General features: G+C 35.3%; 1 protein-coding gene across 2 annotated transcripts in view; it reads right to left on the reverse strand.

The window, feature by feature from the left end:
- Window positions 1–13,811, reverse strand: part of ADSS2 (adenylosuccinate synthase 2) — a 35,886-nt gene that overhangs the window by 7,776 nt on the left and 14,299 nt on the right. The window contains exons 2-9 of one of the 2 annotated variants that reach the window (XM_040551825.1): window positions 13,589–13,691; window positions 11,128–11,196; window positions 10,331–10,381; window positions 8,036–8,102; window positions 5,241–5,348; window positions 4,930–5,011; window positions 3,618–3,744; window positions 652–806 (exon numbers count right to left, since the gene is read on the reverse strand). In XM_040551825.1, coding sequence (XP_040407759.1) covers window positions 652–806; window positions 3,618–3,744; window positions 4,930–5,011; window positions 5,241–5,348; window positions 8,036–8,102; window positions 10,331–10,381; window positions 11,128–11,196; window positions 13,589–13,691 — 762 coding nt within the window. Of the gene's footprint in view, window positions 1–651; window positions 807–3,617; window positions 3,745–4,929; window positions 5,012–5,240; window positions 5,349–6,801; window positions 6,821–8,035; window positions 8,103–10,330; window positions 10,382–11,127; window positions 11,197–13,588; window positions 13,692–13,811 lie in introns of those variants that run through there. The other variant, XM_040551826.1, reaches the window with a different exon arrangement.

Raw genomic sequence — 13,811 nt, forward strand, 5'->3', positions numbered from 1 at the left:
TCTCTCAACATTTGTTCCTGCTTTAGCCTTTTATTCCACATGGAGATCTGAGAAGCTGATAATCAGATTTGGCAGTCCTGTAAACTCAGTTTAAAACGACAGAATCATTGCATGGTTTGGGTTGGAAGCTCATGCAATTCCAACCCCCTGCCATGGGCCAGGACATCTCCCACCAGACCAGGCTGCTCAAAGCCCCATCCAGCCTGGCCTTCAACACCTCCAGGGATGGGGCATCCACAGCTTCTCTGGGCAGCCTGTGCCAGTGCCTCACCACCCTCACAGTGAAGAGACTTCAGAGACTTTGGACTCCTCCTTTGTTAATATTCTCAAAAAACACAGCTCACTGCCTGAACACTTTCTGTCAAGTCCAGAAACTGAACAAAGCTATGATACGTTTTTTTTTTTGCAATTAAGGCTATTCTTATACCACAAATAACGTGGAAATTACTTTACTTGCTGGTGGAGACATGTAGGAATCTTAGCCATGATGACAACGAGCAGGAATAAACAAATAACAGAATCGGAAGAATGAGATATCACAACACATTGTCTTCTACTCGCATTTAACCAGCCATACTAATTTAACATAAGACAAACACACCAAGTTATTTCACCCAGTTACAGGTCACATCTAGGGCAGATAATGCTCACATTATTTTGTTCTGTAGGAAAGGCACCAATTCCAACTCTAGTTGTATATGCTTTCACAACTCCATACACTTCCCCGACGTTCTGTGGTGGCATGCCCAGACCTGTGCAAACACCACCAACTGTGCAGTTTGATGAAGTCACGAAAGGATACGTGCCTATTAAGAAAAAATGGGGGGGGAGGGGATTTGTTAAAATCACTTTTTAAAAACAGTTTTAAAAACTACTAAAAAAATCTAACCTAGTAAGGATCACTACTAAATTGCACTTACCTAGATATTATAACACTAAAAACCAAAACCAACTACACAATAATTGTATTTTGAGGTAACCGATTTAATAAGCTCCTAGATCTTACGTACAATGTCTGATCCTTCTTTACTAAATCAATAGAAATCTTACCACTTCACCTGCAAAATTTGACAATGTAACAATTCCAAATGACCATACCTGTCAAGAACTGGAATGAGACACCAGGAAACCATACCTGATATTATACAAAATACATTCACTGACATTTGGAGTGAGACCCTTAAGAAAATTATATTAGGTAATCAGAAAATATGGATTTAGCATTTTCTATTTTTGGAGGAAAAATAATGAGTTCTACAAACTGGTCAATATAATATAACAATAAGAAATCACAAAGAAATGTAAAGGTAGATGTTTAGAAAATAATTTTGGAAAACATAGAATTTTGCTTACCAAATTAAATGAAAAAATTGATTGCCACAACTAAAGTTCAAAAAAAATTAAAAGACACACACACAAAAAAAAAACCACCACAAATCCTACAATATAACCTAGTTCACTAATTATGAGAGTTTGTCTCTGGTTAAATATTCAGCCCTCACTTAAACAGCAGCCTGGACATCAAAGATAGCTAAACTTCCTATAAAATCTTTAACAGTTTTGCACCTTTTTTTTTTGTTGTTGTTAAACAATGGAAGATGAAACAGTATGCTAATCTTTAGTTGATTTGAATCGAACAAGTGCTTCAGCCACACAGTAACTACAAGTGAGAGTTTTCTACCTTGTGCTTCATATTTTTATTTTTTGGTGTAAGAGTCAAGAGATGGGTAAGAGAGTGACAGCCAAGACAAAAATACAGCAGGACAGAAAATGGAAGCAATTGAAGACTGTTCAGTGAGATTTTGCAGACTTGGCAAAGTTATCTATGGCTTTTTTGCTTAACTCAAATCTCTAGAGAAAGACACAGGTTTACCTGTGTAACATGTTACATATGTAAGTGCAGTTTGCAAGCGCTAATTAAGTCCTTATCTTCTTTGTGAAAGCACAGCTGGGTTTCTCTTTAGTAGCAGGTAATATAGCTAGGGGATGTCACAAATGCAGTCAATGAGATAGCTCTTACTTATTTTCAGCTCCTCGCAAGGTGAACTGACAGTGATTTACCCTCATTCACTATTTAAAAAGACAGAAAACCAGACGCACAGTCAGGGAGATGTGTACAAGCCTCATTACACGCTCCAGAGAAGCAGCATGGAATGCAAGACTTAACCATCTTCAGCGCCCACAGACACACACACTAATAAAATTTACTTTTTTATTAGAACAGAAGTTATATGTATCTGTGCAACAAGGCACAGAAAATAGCCTCTTTCAAACACTGAATCAAATTTGGTATTGTCAAATCTTTTGAACAGGACTTGCCTGTTCTCAACCTAAGTGTCCAACCAGCTTACAGTATCTACCTAAAGGAGAACAGAGATTTTTCTATCAATCCGTTTCTCACAGCATGGGCAGGAAAAAAATCTAAGTGACACAGATCTGTCAATATCACAGACATACCTGATGATTTTCAGACATGATCTGCATTTCTTGTGCTTATATGAAAACCAAAATTCTTAATACTTAAAAAAAAAAAAAAAACCACCCAAACCCTAGAGTTTATTGCAAATACCAGTTTTGCACCAAACACTTTCTTGTAAAAGCCTATTTGAAGACTTTTTTCTTCTGACTTGCTAAAAATGGAACTTTCTTCCAGTATTCAGATTATCATGGGAAAACTTTGTGCTTACATTTGTAAGGGCTATCCTTAGATAAATCTTCCTCTTAAAGTATAAAAAAAAAAGATTTTCAAACTTGTTTTGTTTGAAAGTGCCCAATATCAGAACTCCAATCAGTTGAACGCAGAGCCCATGCCAATTTTATACTCATTTGACAGTATTGCTTACAGGCTTTTACATCAGGCATAAGCATCTTTGTAAAAAGAAAAATGATGCAGTTGCATGCTAGTGAGACTGAAGAAAAATGTGACAAAATGCAGGAGCCTATAATATAGGTTGTTTATGTCTACATAAAGGTAGAATAATGTCTGTCCTTACAATATGGTAGCAAATACAATAATCTCACAATACAAAAGGTGTTTCTATCAAGAAGCTTCTCATTTTATTAGCAAAATTACAGTGCTAATTACCACTTATAATTTCAAATTGTTTGGGATAACCTTTTCATTCTTACCCCAGCAACAATCCAGATTCCTGGTTCATTCTTTGTGTTGTAAATCAGTGAAACATTGTTAAATACATAGTTGAAAAATGCAGTATGACTCTTCAAAAGTCAGCAAGTATTTTGTGCATATACTTTGCCTCTCTGCTGTGGAGTATTAAAAAGCTTTCCACCCTCCGATGTATACAACTGTGAGCTACTCCACGTGAAATTTATATACACTGAAGTAATAGTTCCACTCTATTTAAGAAAAGAAATTTAATCACCCAATCCTTACTGTGATTCAAAAGCTTGATCTTGGGAGAATCTTAAGCTTTTTGAAAGTATGTAGTTAAAAACATTGCTTTTCCCTCTAATTATTTGCTAATCATAGATGGTACTGTTCTTCCAGAATAGAAAACAATTCTTCCCTAAGAACAGCTATGCACAGAAGAGCTTATATTGAATTCTTTCACAATATAAATACATACCAACCTGTGTCTCATTAAGGTTAAACGTACCAAAATCTATGTCCAGCAGTGCTGCATTTGCACCTTCTACTAAGATCTTCTTTGGTGGTCCATGTAAAGCTTCATACATGAAATAGACACCATCTCTTACCATTGGTTTTATTTTTTCCATGTAGGCCTAAATAATAAAAGAGTAGCTTATAGCACAATTTCATTATAGTAAAGCTAGCCAGAGTGCAAGTGCTCGTATTCACGCTATTAATCCTTTTGAAAAGTAAAAGCAAATGTAAAGAAATGCTAAATAAATATGCCATAATACATGAACAAGGGAAGGAAGAACATCAAACTCAGATTTACATAGTACATATGAAACAGAAACTAATTTTTAGGTCTACATATTGATAGAAATACTGCAATTCAGCATGTGTAACAGATATCATTTAAGGTGAACCAAGCAGAAGTTCTAAGAACTCCCACATACTCCATTCTAGAATTGGCAAACTGAGTAAAGCAGCAACTAAAGATATGAGAAGTATGATTTCTTTGGCCTGATTTTCTGAAAGAATTAAAAATATATAACTGTGCACACCCTCCTCTGTTCCACATATACTCCACTTTTTTTTTTTTTTTTTCAAACCCATTTGTCAAATTTGGTCGAGGTTTTCTAAGGGGTAAAAAAGAAGTCTCAGACAACTAAATTTCTATAAAACAAAAAAGAAAAAATAGAGGCTGAATAAGGGTAAGATATGTAAGAATACAGCTGCACTGTGAAATTGTACTGCTAGGCATACGGGAATCAACACTAGAGAGAATCCTCACAAGTGTAACCCAGTTGCTGGGGGGTGAGGGATCAAATTAAATTTCATATTTAACCACAAGAACAGTTTGCTGGCAATCAGGCTTCATTACTTCTGCTGCTATCAACTTACAGTCCAACAACATGCAAAAAAATGTTTTTTCCTTAAGGCTTTATTGCTTAGAATAGTAATTTACTTCAGTTCTTAAGGTTCTAACACGAGGAAATCATATTCTGCATTACAATGAAGACATGCCTTCCCCAACTACAATCTTGATGTTTTTGTTGTGTTTTTTTCTAGGCAGTATAAGTCAGAAATAATTCTCCCTATGTAAGATCTTAAAGTCTACAGTAGTTCTCTTGAAACCAAGTTTTTAAATGCTGCATAAAGACGCTAAGGTGTTTTAAGGATGCTAGCAGACTTTTTAAATTGATACATATCCATTTCTCATGTTATATATTAAGTTCCCACTCCTCACAGAAGTATGAGAGTCAATCACCTTGAGATTTACATATCAGTAACCCTACACAGTGATTACATCATTTAACAGACAGAAGCAGGCTTACCTTGAGCTTTTTCAATTCCCCTTCAATATCTATCTCTAAGGTAGGATATATCGCTTTGTACTGATTGGCTAACACTTTAAACCTGGAAGACAAAAATTCATTAAGGTTTGTTTTATTTGTTTTCTTTCTCTCTCCTCCACCAACCTTACAATCTACTGATAATGTATTTACAATTACTTTGCAATTAAATAATTTTAAGCAGACTGAGAAATCAAAAAAATTTAACAGCAACCAGCTGTAACTGTTTCCACAGGGACACACCCAGATACTGAAAACTATGCTCAAAACTTGCATTAAAGGACAAAAATTACCTCTCAGAAAACTCATCAAAATCAGAAACAAGATCACACATCCTGAGTCCACTTCGTGCTGCTTTTGAAGAATATACTGGACCAATTCCTTTTTTGGTAGTTCCCAAACTTTAAAGAGATAATAGCAGGAGTTATTCTTGATATACAACTAAGGTGTTTTTTTCTTTAAATACATTCTTACCATAAAGTGAAATGCTGTTATTGCAAACCTTGTTTTAAACATTCAAATACAAGATACTTTTAGTACATAACTTAGTTTCAGAACATCACTGTTTATAGACATAAATATATTCATCTTCTACATACTTCTGTTTTTAGACCGGTAACTTTTTATACTTCATTGAATCTTATTTGAACACAAATCCCGACTTTTCTACTTAAGGAACTGAATGCTAAAACAATATCCTTCAATACTATGAACTGAAACTAACCATACACCTTCCTAAAAACATATTTCATGAAGAGACGGAAAAATACAACAATACAATTTGTGAGAAATATTTCATTTAATAGTAAAAGCCTCCAATGGAGCCAGAAAAACAAATACTGGCAAGTATCTAAGTAACACTGATGCCCAAAACACTGTACATACAAAATGGTTGAAGAATAGATTTTCCCTGTAGCTGATTCTGAAAACCTAGATTATTGTTCTCACTCTTACCTAACAATACTTCCTGAAAAACCTATAGCTTAAAACCTAAAGCAATCCTTTTTAGCTTAAGTCAGCGACATCATAAGACACAGTTTGCTTGCATTGACTTTAAAGTCAGACAAGTAAAGGTAGATCTGAACTTACTCAGAAGAATGACACCATATATAATAAAGATGGCTTGCTTAATGTGAGCAACAGTTTCATATCAATCAAATGATAATCTGAAAGACTGCAAAATAACTACTTTGCCATGTACCATTAAAAAGACTAGAGCCAATACTTTTTTTTTTTTATAATATACTTTAGTTCTTACTGTTGAATATTAAATGGATCTTTTCAGCTGATACTGGTAGAGCAAGAATGTCAAATTTAAGTTTGATATCTTCAAATTGTCTTGAAGGTATCATACCATAACTCAATTCAAGAGGGACTCCATCTCAAGTAGAAGATACAGGTTAATCCCAAGGTCATATCTAAACTTCATATTAGAACGTATCAAGTGATATGCAAGTGAACTGAAATACAGTTCATGATCAGTAGTTAAGTTGTTTTATCCAGACCATTACAAGTTTGGAGTAGATTCAAAACAATAATCTTGGAAAAGGTAAAACAAATGTTCCAATTAGACTGATCTCAGGGTGTGGTATGTTTGTCTCCAGTCTGAAATGAAAGCATGGTAACCAACCTCCTGTAATACAATATCATGTAACCAAACCAGGAGGTTGTGGCTTAAATAATTGACTCTAGCCTCTAACCCTATTCATACTCTTCCCAGGTAATTTTTTTAAGAGGCGTTAGCTTCCATTTGTTAGGACACGCCAATTCATAAAAGAATTAAGTTGACAAAAGATTGTATTTATAGTTGTTAGAACAATTGCATAAGCATAACATACTTCTGTATTAGATTACCTTTTTCTATAACCTTTCTGCAAGGGAAGCTATAGAACCCTCACTTGTGATTAGTTTTGCGGTACATTTGAACAGATGAAAGTATTCAGTTAAAAATTAACTTACTATTTATAATGATCAGCTTTTAAGTGTTAGATTCAAAACAAGTTTAATACAAAATGCGATACAGAGTCAAATCTACAGTTAGACAGATTAGCAAGCTATTTCAAGTGGTTTTTTTTCCCCTCACGCTACCAGGAGTCTTTCGATGGTCAGTTTCTGACATCTCATGCTTTGCCAATCCCTCAGTAGTACTTCCCCCACTACAGTTTCTTAGATAGCCTTAGAATTTAGGAGGAAGTAAATAGATTAGTGCTTTTAATCCACCGGCAGTTTTAACAAGCTTGAGAACTGTATGATCATTGCAGAACGTCAGGATCATAATAATCCCTACAGAAAGAATATATACAGCACTTTTAAGAGGGTCTTAAATTTCTTAGCTTTGAATATAACTTTCTGGTGGAGCAGGGTTCTTTAGAACAGATGAAAGCAGGAATGTTTTAATTGGGCTTTCCCTTACAATCTTTAACATTGACTAATGAAATAGTAGTTTCATCTCAAAAGTAGCTCAGTGACTGATAGCATTTTTCAATCCCACAGAGCTGTTTTAGCTTGCACTCCCCAAGCATTCCTCAAAGTAGCTGATAAAAAAAGTAGTAGCTCATTAGAAATACACACACATATTCTACCCGTTTACTTTTTAATTCCTAAGAGAACAGGTACCAAGACAGCTGGTACAGCACAGTCAAGTGTGAAAATGACCAAATGCAAGAACAATTGACCAGTTAACATCCAATAGCAACCTGCATGAAGATATGCCCAGAAGAGACACTCTTAAAGGCTACTGTCATGGATGAAGACCTTTTAGACTTCTCAGTAAGGAAGACTGAATTACTTTTCATCCATGATACAAACATTCTTTCAGTAAACAATTAAAACATGAAGAAAAAGGAACCATTTTTGTAAGGCAAATTAAGAACCAGGAACTTTTCCATAAGGCAACATATCAAGATAAAACCCTTTCATTATACAATGTTTTGCTAGCCACTGGAGTACAAAAGTGTAAGTGATCCCAGAACACTCCACATTAGACTTACAGGGATAATCAATACATTTTAAATTCAATGACGATCAATAATGGAAATCCAATGCAGCAAATCATGCTTGTACTAAGCCATCCATTAAAACTACTTACTTCTTCCCTGCTTGTTCTTGCCTTTGTTGTTCTTGGATGCCATCAGCAGCTTGGTGGAAATCAAATACTAAAAAAAAAAAATATTTTACATAACTGACATTTTGCATGAAACAAATGGCCGTATCAGTAATGATTTCTTCAAACCAATTTTAGTCCTGTTTATCAACCTGGAAAAAAAACACGCACACACAAAAGAGAGGGAAATAAAATGACAAGAGCTTCTTCTCTTCTTTTCCAAGATAGCCCCCCACCCCTCCCAAGTTCAGCAGTTGTGTACACACCTTCAATAGAAAAGCTAAGACATTACAGTCTTCTAGTGGCCCAAAAGAATGTATGGACAAGAAACAAAGAAAACATGTAGTTGAAAGAAATCCTGGAAAACAGGTTACAGTAAGAAGTCATACTATTGAAATTTAAGGTGGAGACTTTAAGTAAACATTCTCATTCATTCTGAAGATTTCTTAGACCATTTTAATTTTAGCAAGACAGCATCAATGGAAATGAATTTGGAAATAAAAGAAACTCCCAAAAACATTACCCATGTAAACAATGCAATTGTTACCTAAAGACAACAGAAGTCATTTTTACAAGCCCTGATTTATTTTTTTTAAGCATTACATACTATTAATGACAAACAAGGATTATGCAAAATACTCCTTCCATCGATTCTTTGTCTACCATGAAGGCAAAAAATAAACATGACAGATTCATGGCAAATATGAACAGGGAAGCAACACTTTGCAGTTCAACAGATATTGGCTCATTTTTCTTCAGCACTATGTCCTCAAAGTAAAGTAATTAAGCTACTCTTTACAAGGATAAGATTGAAAACTTGTAAGAAACTTACTGATTTAATAAGTGTTCTGGTTTCTCTAGTATGAGTGATTTTCCTCATCTTCCTTACCAAGTTATTTTTGTATTTACTTCCACACATTCCTATAATTCAAGGACTAGATCATCCCCAGCAGCTTGAACCTATTGTTAGTTGATCATTTGTCACAGACTAATAGTTCACAGACTGCCAACATCCATTTTAGAGAAGGCATTTGTAATGGCAACAGATCTCCAGACTGCCCTCAAAACTTTCTGAACAGAAGCATTCTGAAAGTCCATTTATGCTGACAGACTGAACAATTATAGGTGGCAGTCGGTAACTGGTCCTTTTTTTTTTACTCAGGACCTGTTTATCCATGAAAATTTCACAGTATTTCCATTGCAACATAATAATTGCAGAACAGCTTCTCTAAAAAACTTCCAAAGAATTCACCTACAGTGATTCTACTCTCAAAAGGATTTTAGTAACTTAGGAACAGTTACTCAACTATTCCAAATGCAAAGTAATTACATCAAAGTAAAAGCATATTTATTCTGAAATAACACGTTTACTGACTAATCTACTCCTGATTTCCAGATTGGTTAACACACAAACAACAACAAAAAATAAAGGAAATACATTTTTTCCACCCATGTCATAAGCTTTTATCTGATAAAGACCTGAAAAGTTTGCATCTTCAGAAGATGACTACCACAGCAGCAATAATTCTATTTCCTAATACATGCTGTTACATAACTATCATGCCACATACCTAATTTAAAGGAGGAAATTAAGTAATAAAGATGGCCTAGGAGAGATATAGCCTTTAGCACTGAAGTTCTGTTTTTGTGGTTTGGACTCTTAACATTTTACTCCAGGCTCTTGAACTGAAGTGTTTTCTGGAACATAAGCTGGAAGCAAACCTTGATTGATGAACTCCCTCTGAGAGAAGGAAAGCCATTCTCTTGATTCCTACAGAGCTCTTCCCATACAGTGTCTTTTCTGAAGTACATGGCGTTTTAGTTGGTAGGGAGCTCATTAATTTGGAAGTCACACCCACTCACATGGTTTCCCACCAGAAAAATTGCTCTATTTCAGGAAAGAAAAGCAAAACTGCTTTTACACCGAAAAGGGATATGAATCCTTCACTGAATTAACTTCTGAACTGCTTTTTGACTGCTTCTCACATCTAACCGTCAGCTTGGAAAGTGAACCTGCTTTCCTCAGTAGAGTATGCTTACGGAGTGGGATTAAGGACTCACTGGAAAATAAACCTAGGAGGGTCCTGAGTGATGGACAAGTTTTTCTAGGATCTTCAACAAGCCAAAGTAGATACAATGCCTAGCATACAGAGGCTTAGCCCAAAGAAATTTACATACCAATGAATGGCCAGAAAGGCTAAAACAGTCACTCTTACTGCCATGGAAAGTTCAGAGAACACAAAGTTAAAAAATAATAATAATAAAGACCTGGGAACTTACCGATATGAGCCCTGTCAGAAATTATTAGTCTTTTTTCCCAGCCTTCTAGCCCTTAAAAGACAAAGTAAAATAATTCGAATTATGTTTTATATAGTATTTTTTTTCTTCTGATGTGTAAAGGAAAAATACTTTTCATGTTTAGTCTTTAGTTGATCTATTTAAAGGATAAGCAACCACATTCTGGAGAAAAAGAGTAGATTGGAATTATGAAAACTTAACATCAGCCTATAAAGCTGAGAAAGTCAGGCTTATTATGATAAAGAACTCCTGGTGATTCTACTAGTTCTTCAATTTCAGCAACCAATCAGTAGCTTTTTACTTATGAATAATTTAGTTGATTTACCTCACTTCCAGTGGACTGCTATCAAGCATGGCCACTGACATGACAACAAGAAGCCGAAAAGCAAGTTCGGAATCAAGAAAGAATTTCTATTGCATATGTTTGCATTAACATATGCTGTCAAAACATATGCTAAGATTGCAAGAAGTAATGTGTCTATAAACTGGTAACACTTTAAAAAGTTATTTTACTTATTAAGCAACAAAATATGTCTGCAGATAATTCATATTTAGAACATGTTCTGTTCTGAAACTGTACAGAGATTCTTTTTGCCCATCTATACTTCCCATCAGGGCCCTGGGTTTTTTGATAAGACTCCTGTCAGGAACTAGCAGGTAAATGGAGTTCTGGAAAAAGCTATCGAATGTAACCTCTGCAGAGGCATCCTCTATCTAAATCTTTTGATGAAGTGCCCACAAACTACTTTTAAGAGTAGTAAAACTTTAAGTTTTCTCACCTTTTCCTTTCTTTAAATTTTTTTCAGCTTCTTCAAAGAGCCCTGGCAAATGAATTACAACACCATTTCCTGAAGAAAATCATTAGACAAAGTTTAATGGATTACATTGAACATGGAAAAACAGTATTTCAACAAATTCAAAGACACTTCATGTTTTGCACGCAATGTATTTAAGTTTTTAACCTTTCAGTAAATTCCTAAGAATGAAAGTCGTAATGTATCTTTAATAAGACTGACTTACACTCAAAGTATGCATCTTTAACTACGTGCATTGAACCTTTTTAAGAAGCTTTATAAACTTTCAGTTTAGATCATGACAAACAGTAACAGTATTGTGGGACAGTTCAGAATGCCACTTCCTCTTCCTCATTTCTAAAATTAACTTCCCTCTTTGCACTTCGTTTTAATCACCCAATTGTTTTTAAAAGCTTAGCACATTTCTAGCATCGTTATAAACGTTAGCGTTCCCTCAGGCACTTTTCATCTGTAAATAGACATAGTGTATTCCATACACAGAGTTCAGTTTGTTAACAGACTAGCAGAATTAATATGGAAAAGGCTCCATCAAAAGCCAGCTCACTGTCCTACAGACAGCAGAGATTTACCACAATGTCACATTGCTCAGAAAGACTGTTAGCTCATAAAATTAACCAGTATCACCGAGTGCTTTAAGAAGAAGCACTTCTACATACGATATTGAACCATCTTAAGGTCATGCCAAACTTAGTAGATTTGAAGCAGCCAGTATAACAATACCTACTAAAGAACGAAGGGACCTACCATTTGAAATTATATGCAAATCACCTAATTTCACAGATGAAAGCATTCTAAACACCAAAATACAAACTATTTAAGACTTTTTTGTTATACATTTCAGCATATAATCCTAATTGATCATAATAATCTATTATAATACTCTAACCTTTCTGCCCTTTTCCCCCTTTCTCTTTTAATTATAAACCTTTTCTGTGGAATCCTAAATCAGATTTTTCCTTCTACTAAATACACTTGAACCACCAAAAGAGTTTTTAAATACAAGTCTGACTTCAAAGAAGCTAGAACAGCAAACTTCAGAATAGACGGGCCAAGAGGTGGGAGATAGATACAAAAAGATTTGTAAAAAGCTCTCTCCTGCTCACTGCACTTTTACAGGATTTAATCTTTTCCACCTGACCCTGAGTCCAGCACACAAAACATGGCAAATGGACATCCCTTCTTCCACTGCTTTCCAGCAATAACTTTTAAAAGAAACATAATACAGTACGACACCAAAATAGAGTATTGGTAGTATCATCTGCCACAGCCCCCCAAACCAGGAGTCGTTAAAAACCCAACCTCCCCTCTGTCAGCGGGGACCTATTTCCATGCCTGTTGGCCCAGTTTCCATAGAAAGTACTAGGCATGGCCAGTTAATCCAAAACTACCCCACTGCCAAGTCACAGCGTAACAGCTGAAAGGAGGCACAATCAATGACAAATTCCCATCAAGAATGGTGTTAATGCTAACTGAAAGCACACAGTCACTACAAACTGGTCCTAATAATTCAGCGGGTATCGTTTATGAATCAACAAACTACTGACAGATGCTCTTTAGTTGCTGTGCTCTTTAGCAAAATGTCAATGAGCACTTACTCAAAATTATCACAAAAACAGGCTGGAAATGTTGATAGGTCATATAGCCTTTAAGTAACCTAGAAACTAACCTGATTTGTGAAAGAGCATACAAACATACATAGTTATAATGCTGTGTAAGACTGTTATATATTCACCTGCATCTTTAGAAGGAAACTTTAAGGGCTATACAATATTATTAAGTAGTTTGGTTATACAAGTAATTTGAGGAAAACTAGGACTAGATTCCAAGAGCAGAAGGAGGGTAAGTATGTTGGTATGGAGCAACAGATAGTACAATCTAAACCTCCTTTTGGAAGGCAAATAGATCATAGATCCTGATATCACTTAGTACTGCCACAACCCCAAACCTAATGTAGTCCCATGAAAAGACCTTTTGCAAGATCTATATAGTGCATAAATCTTCTTGGATTCAGCATTCCTTTTCCACTGGAATGTAAAAGGGAGGAAAGATTTATGTTGCTGTAAGTACTGGTAGTCATTTAGGAGGGCTGAAGACTGAAACAGAGGAGGAATTGTGAGAATAAAAGAAATAATTGGTAGAAAAAAAATCAGATGGAAGGGAAAGGGACAATGAAGATACATTGGGCAGATAGCCATTTGCATTGATAGGGCAGATAAGAACAAAAATGACCTAAGACAATAAAACACCCATAATCTAAACTTCACGATTGAGTTAAGTCAATATTAACAAGCAAAGCTCAAGTCTCTGGGAATGAGGAAAAAGTGTCCTAATCCTGTATGGCCTCAGGTATATTTTGTTATTTTAATATGTCCAAAGTTTGTCACTACATTATTGTCCATTTTTGTTTCTGAGATGTCCCACTTACCAATGAATGCCGTGACTTTTGGATTGATGATCCCACTTGGCAGAAGATGGAAGTCATACTCCACAGAATCCACAACAACTGTATGCCCTGCATTATTGCCTCCCTGAAGAAAAAAAAAAAAGGAAGTATTAATAGATCTTGATATGGAAGACAAATGAAGACACAGTACAGACAGGGAATAAACTCATTCCACCTCCAACTCCGCAGCTTTCTTTTTTGCTGC

This window comes from Cygnus olor, chromosome 3 (genome assembly GCF_009769625.2).
Source record: "Cygnus olor isolate bCygOlo1 chromosome 3, bCygOlo1.pri.v2, whole genome shotgun sequence".
NCBI classification, from domain to species: Eukaryota; Metazoa; Chordata; class Aves; order Anseriformes; family Anatidae; genus Cygnus; species Cygnus olor.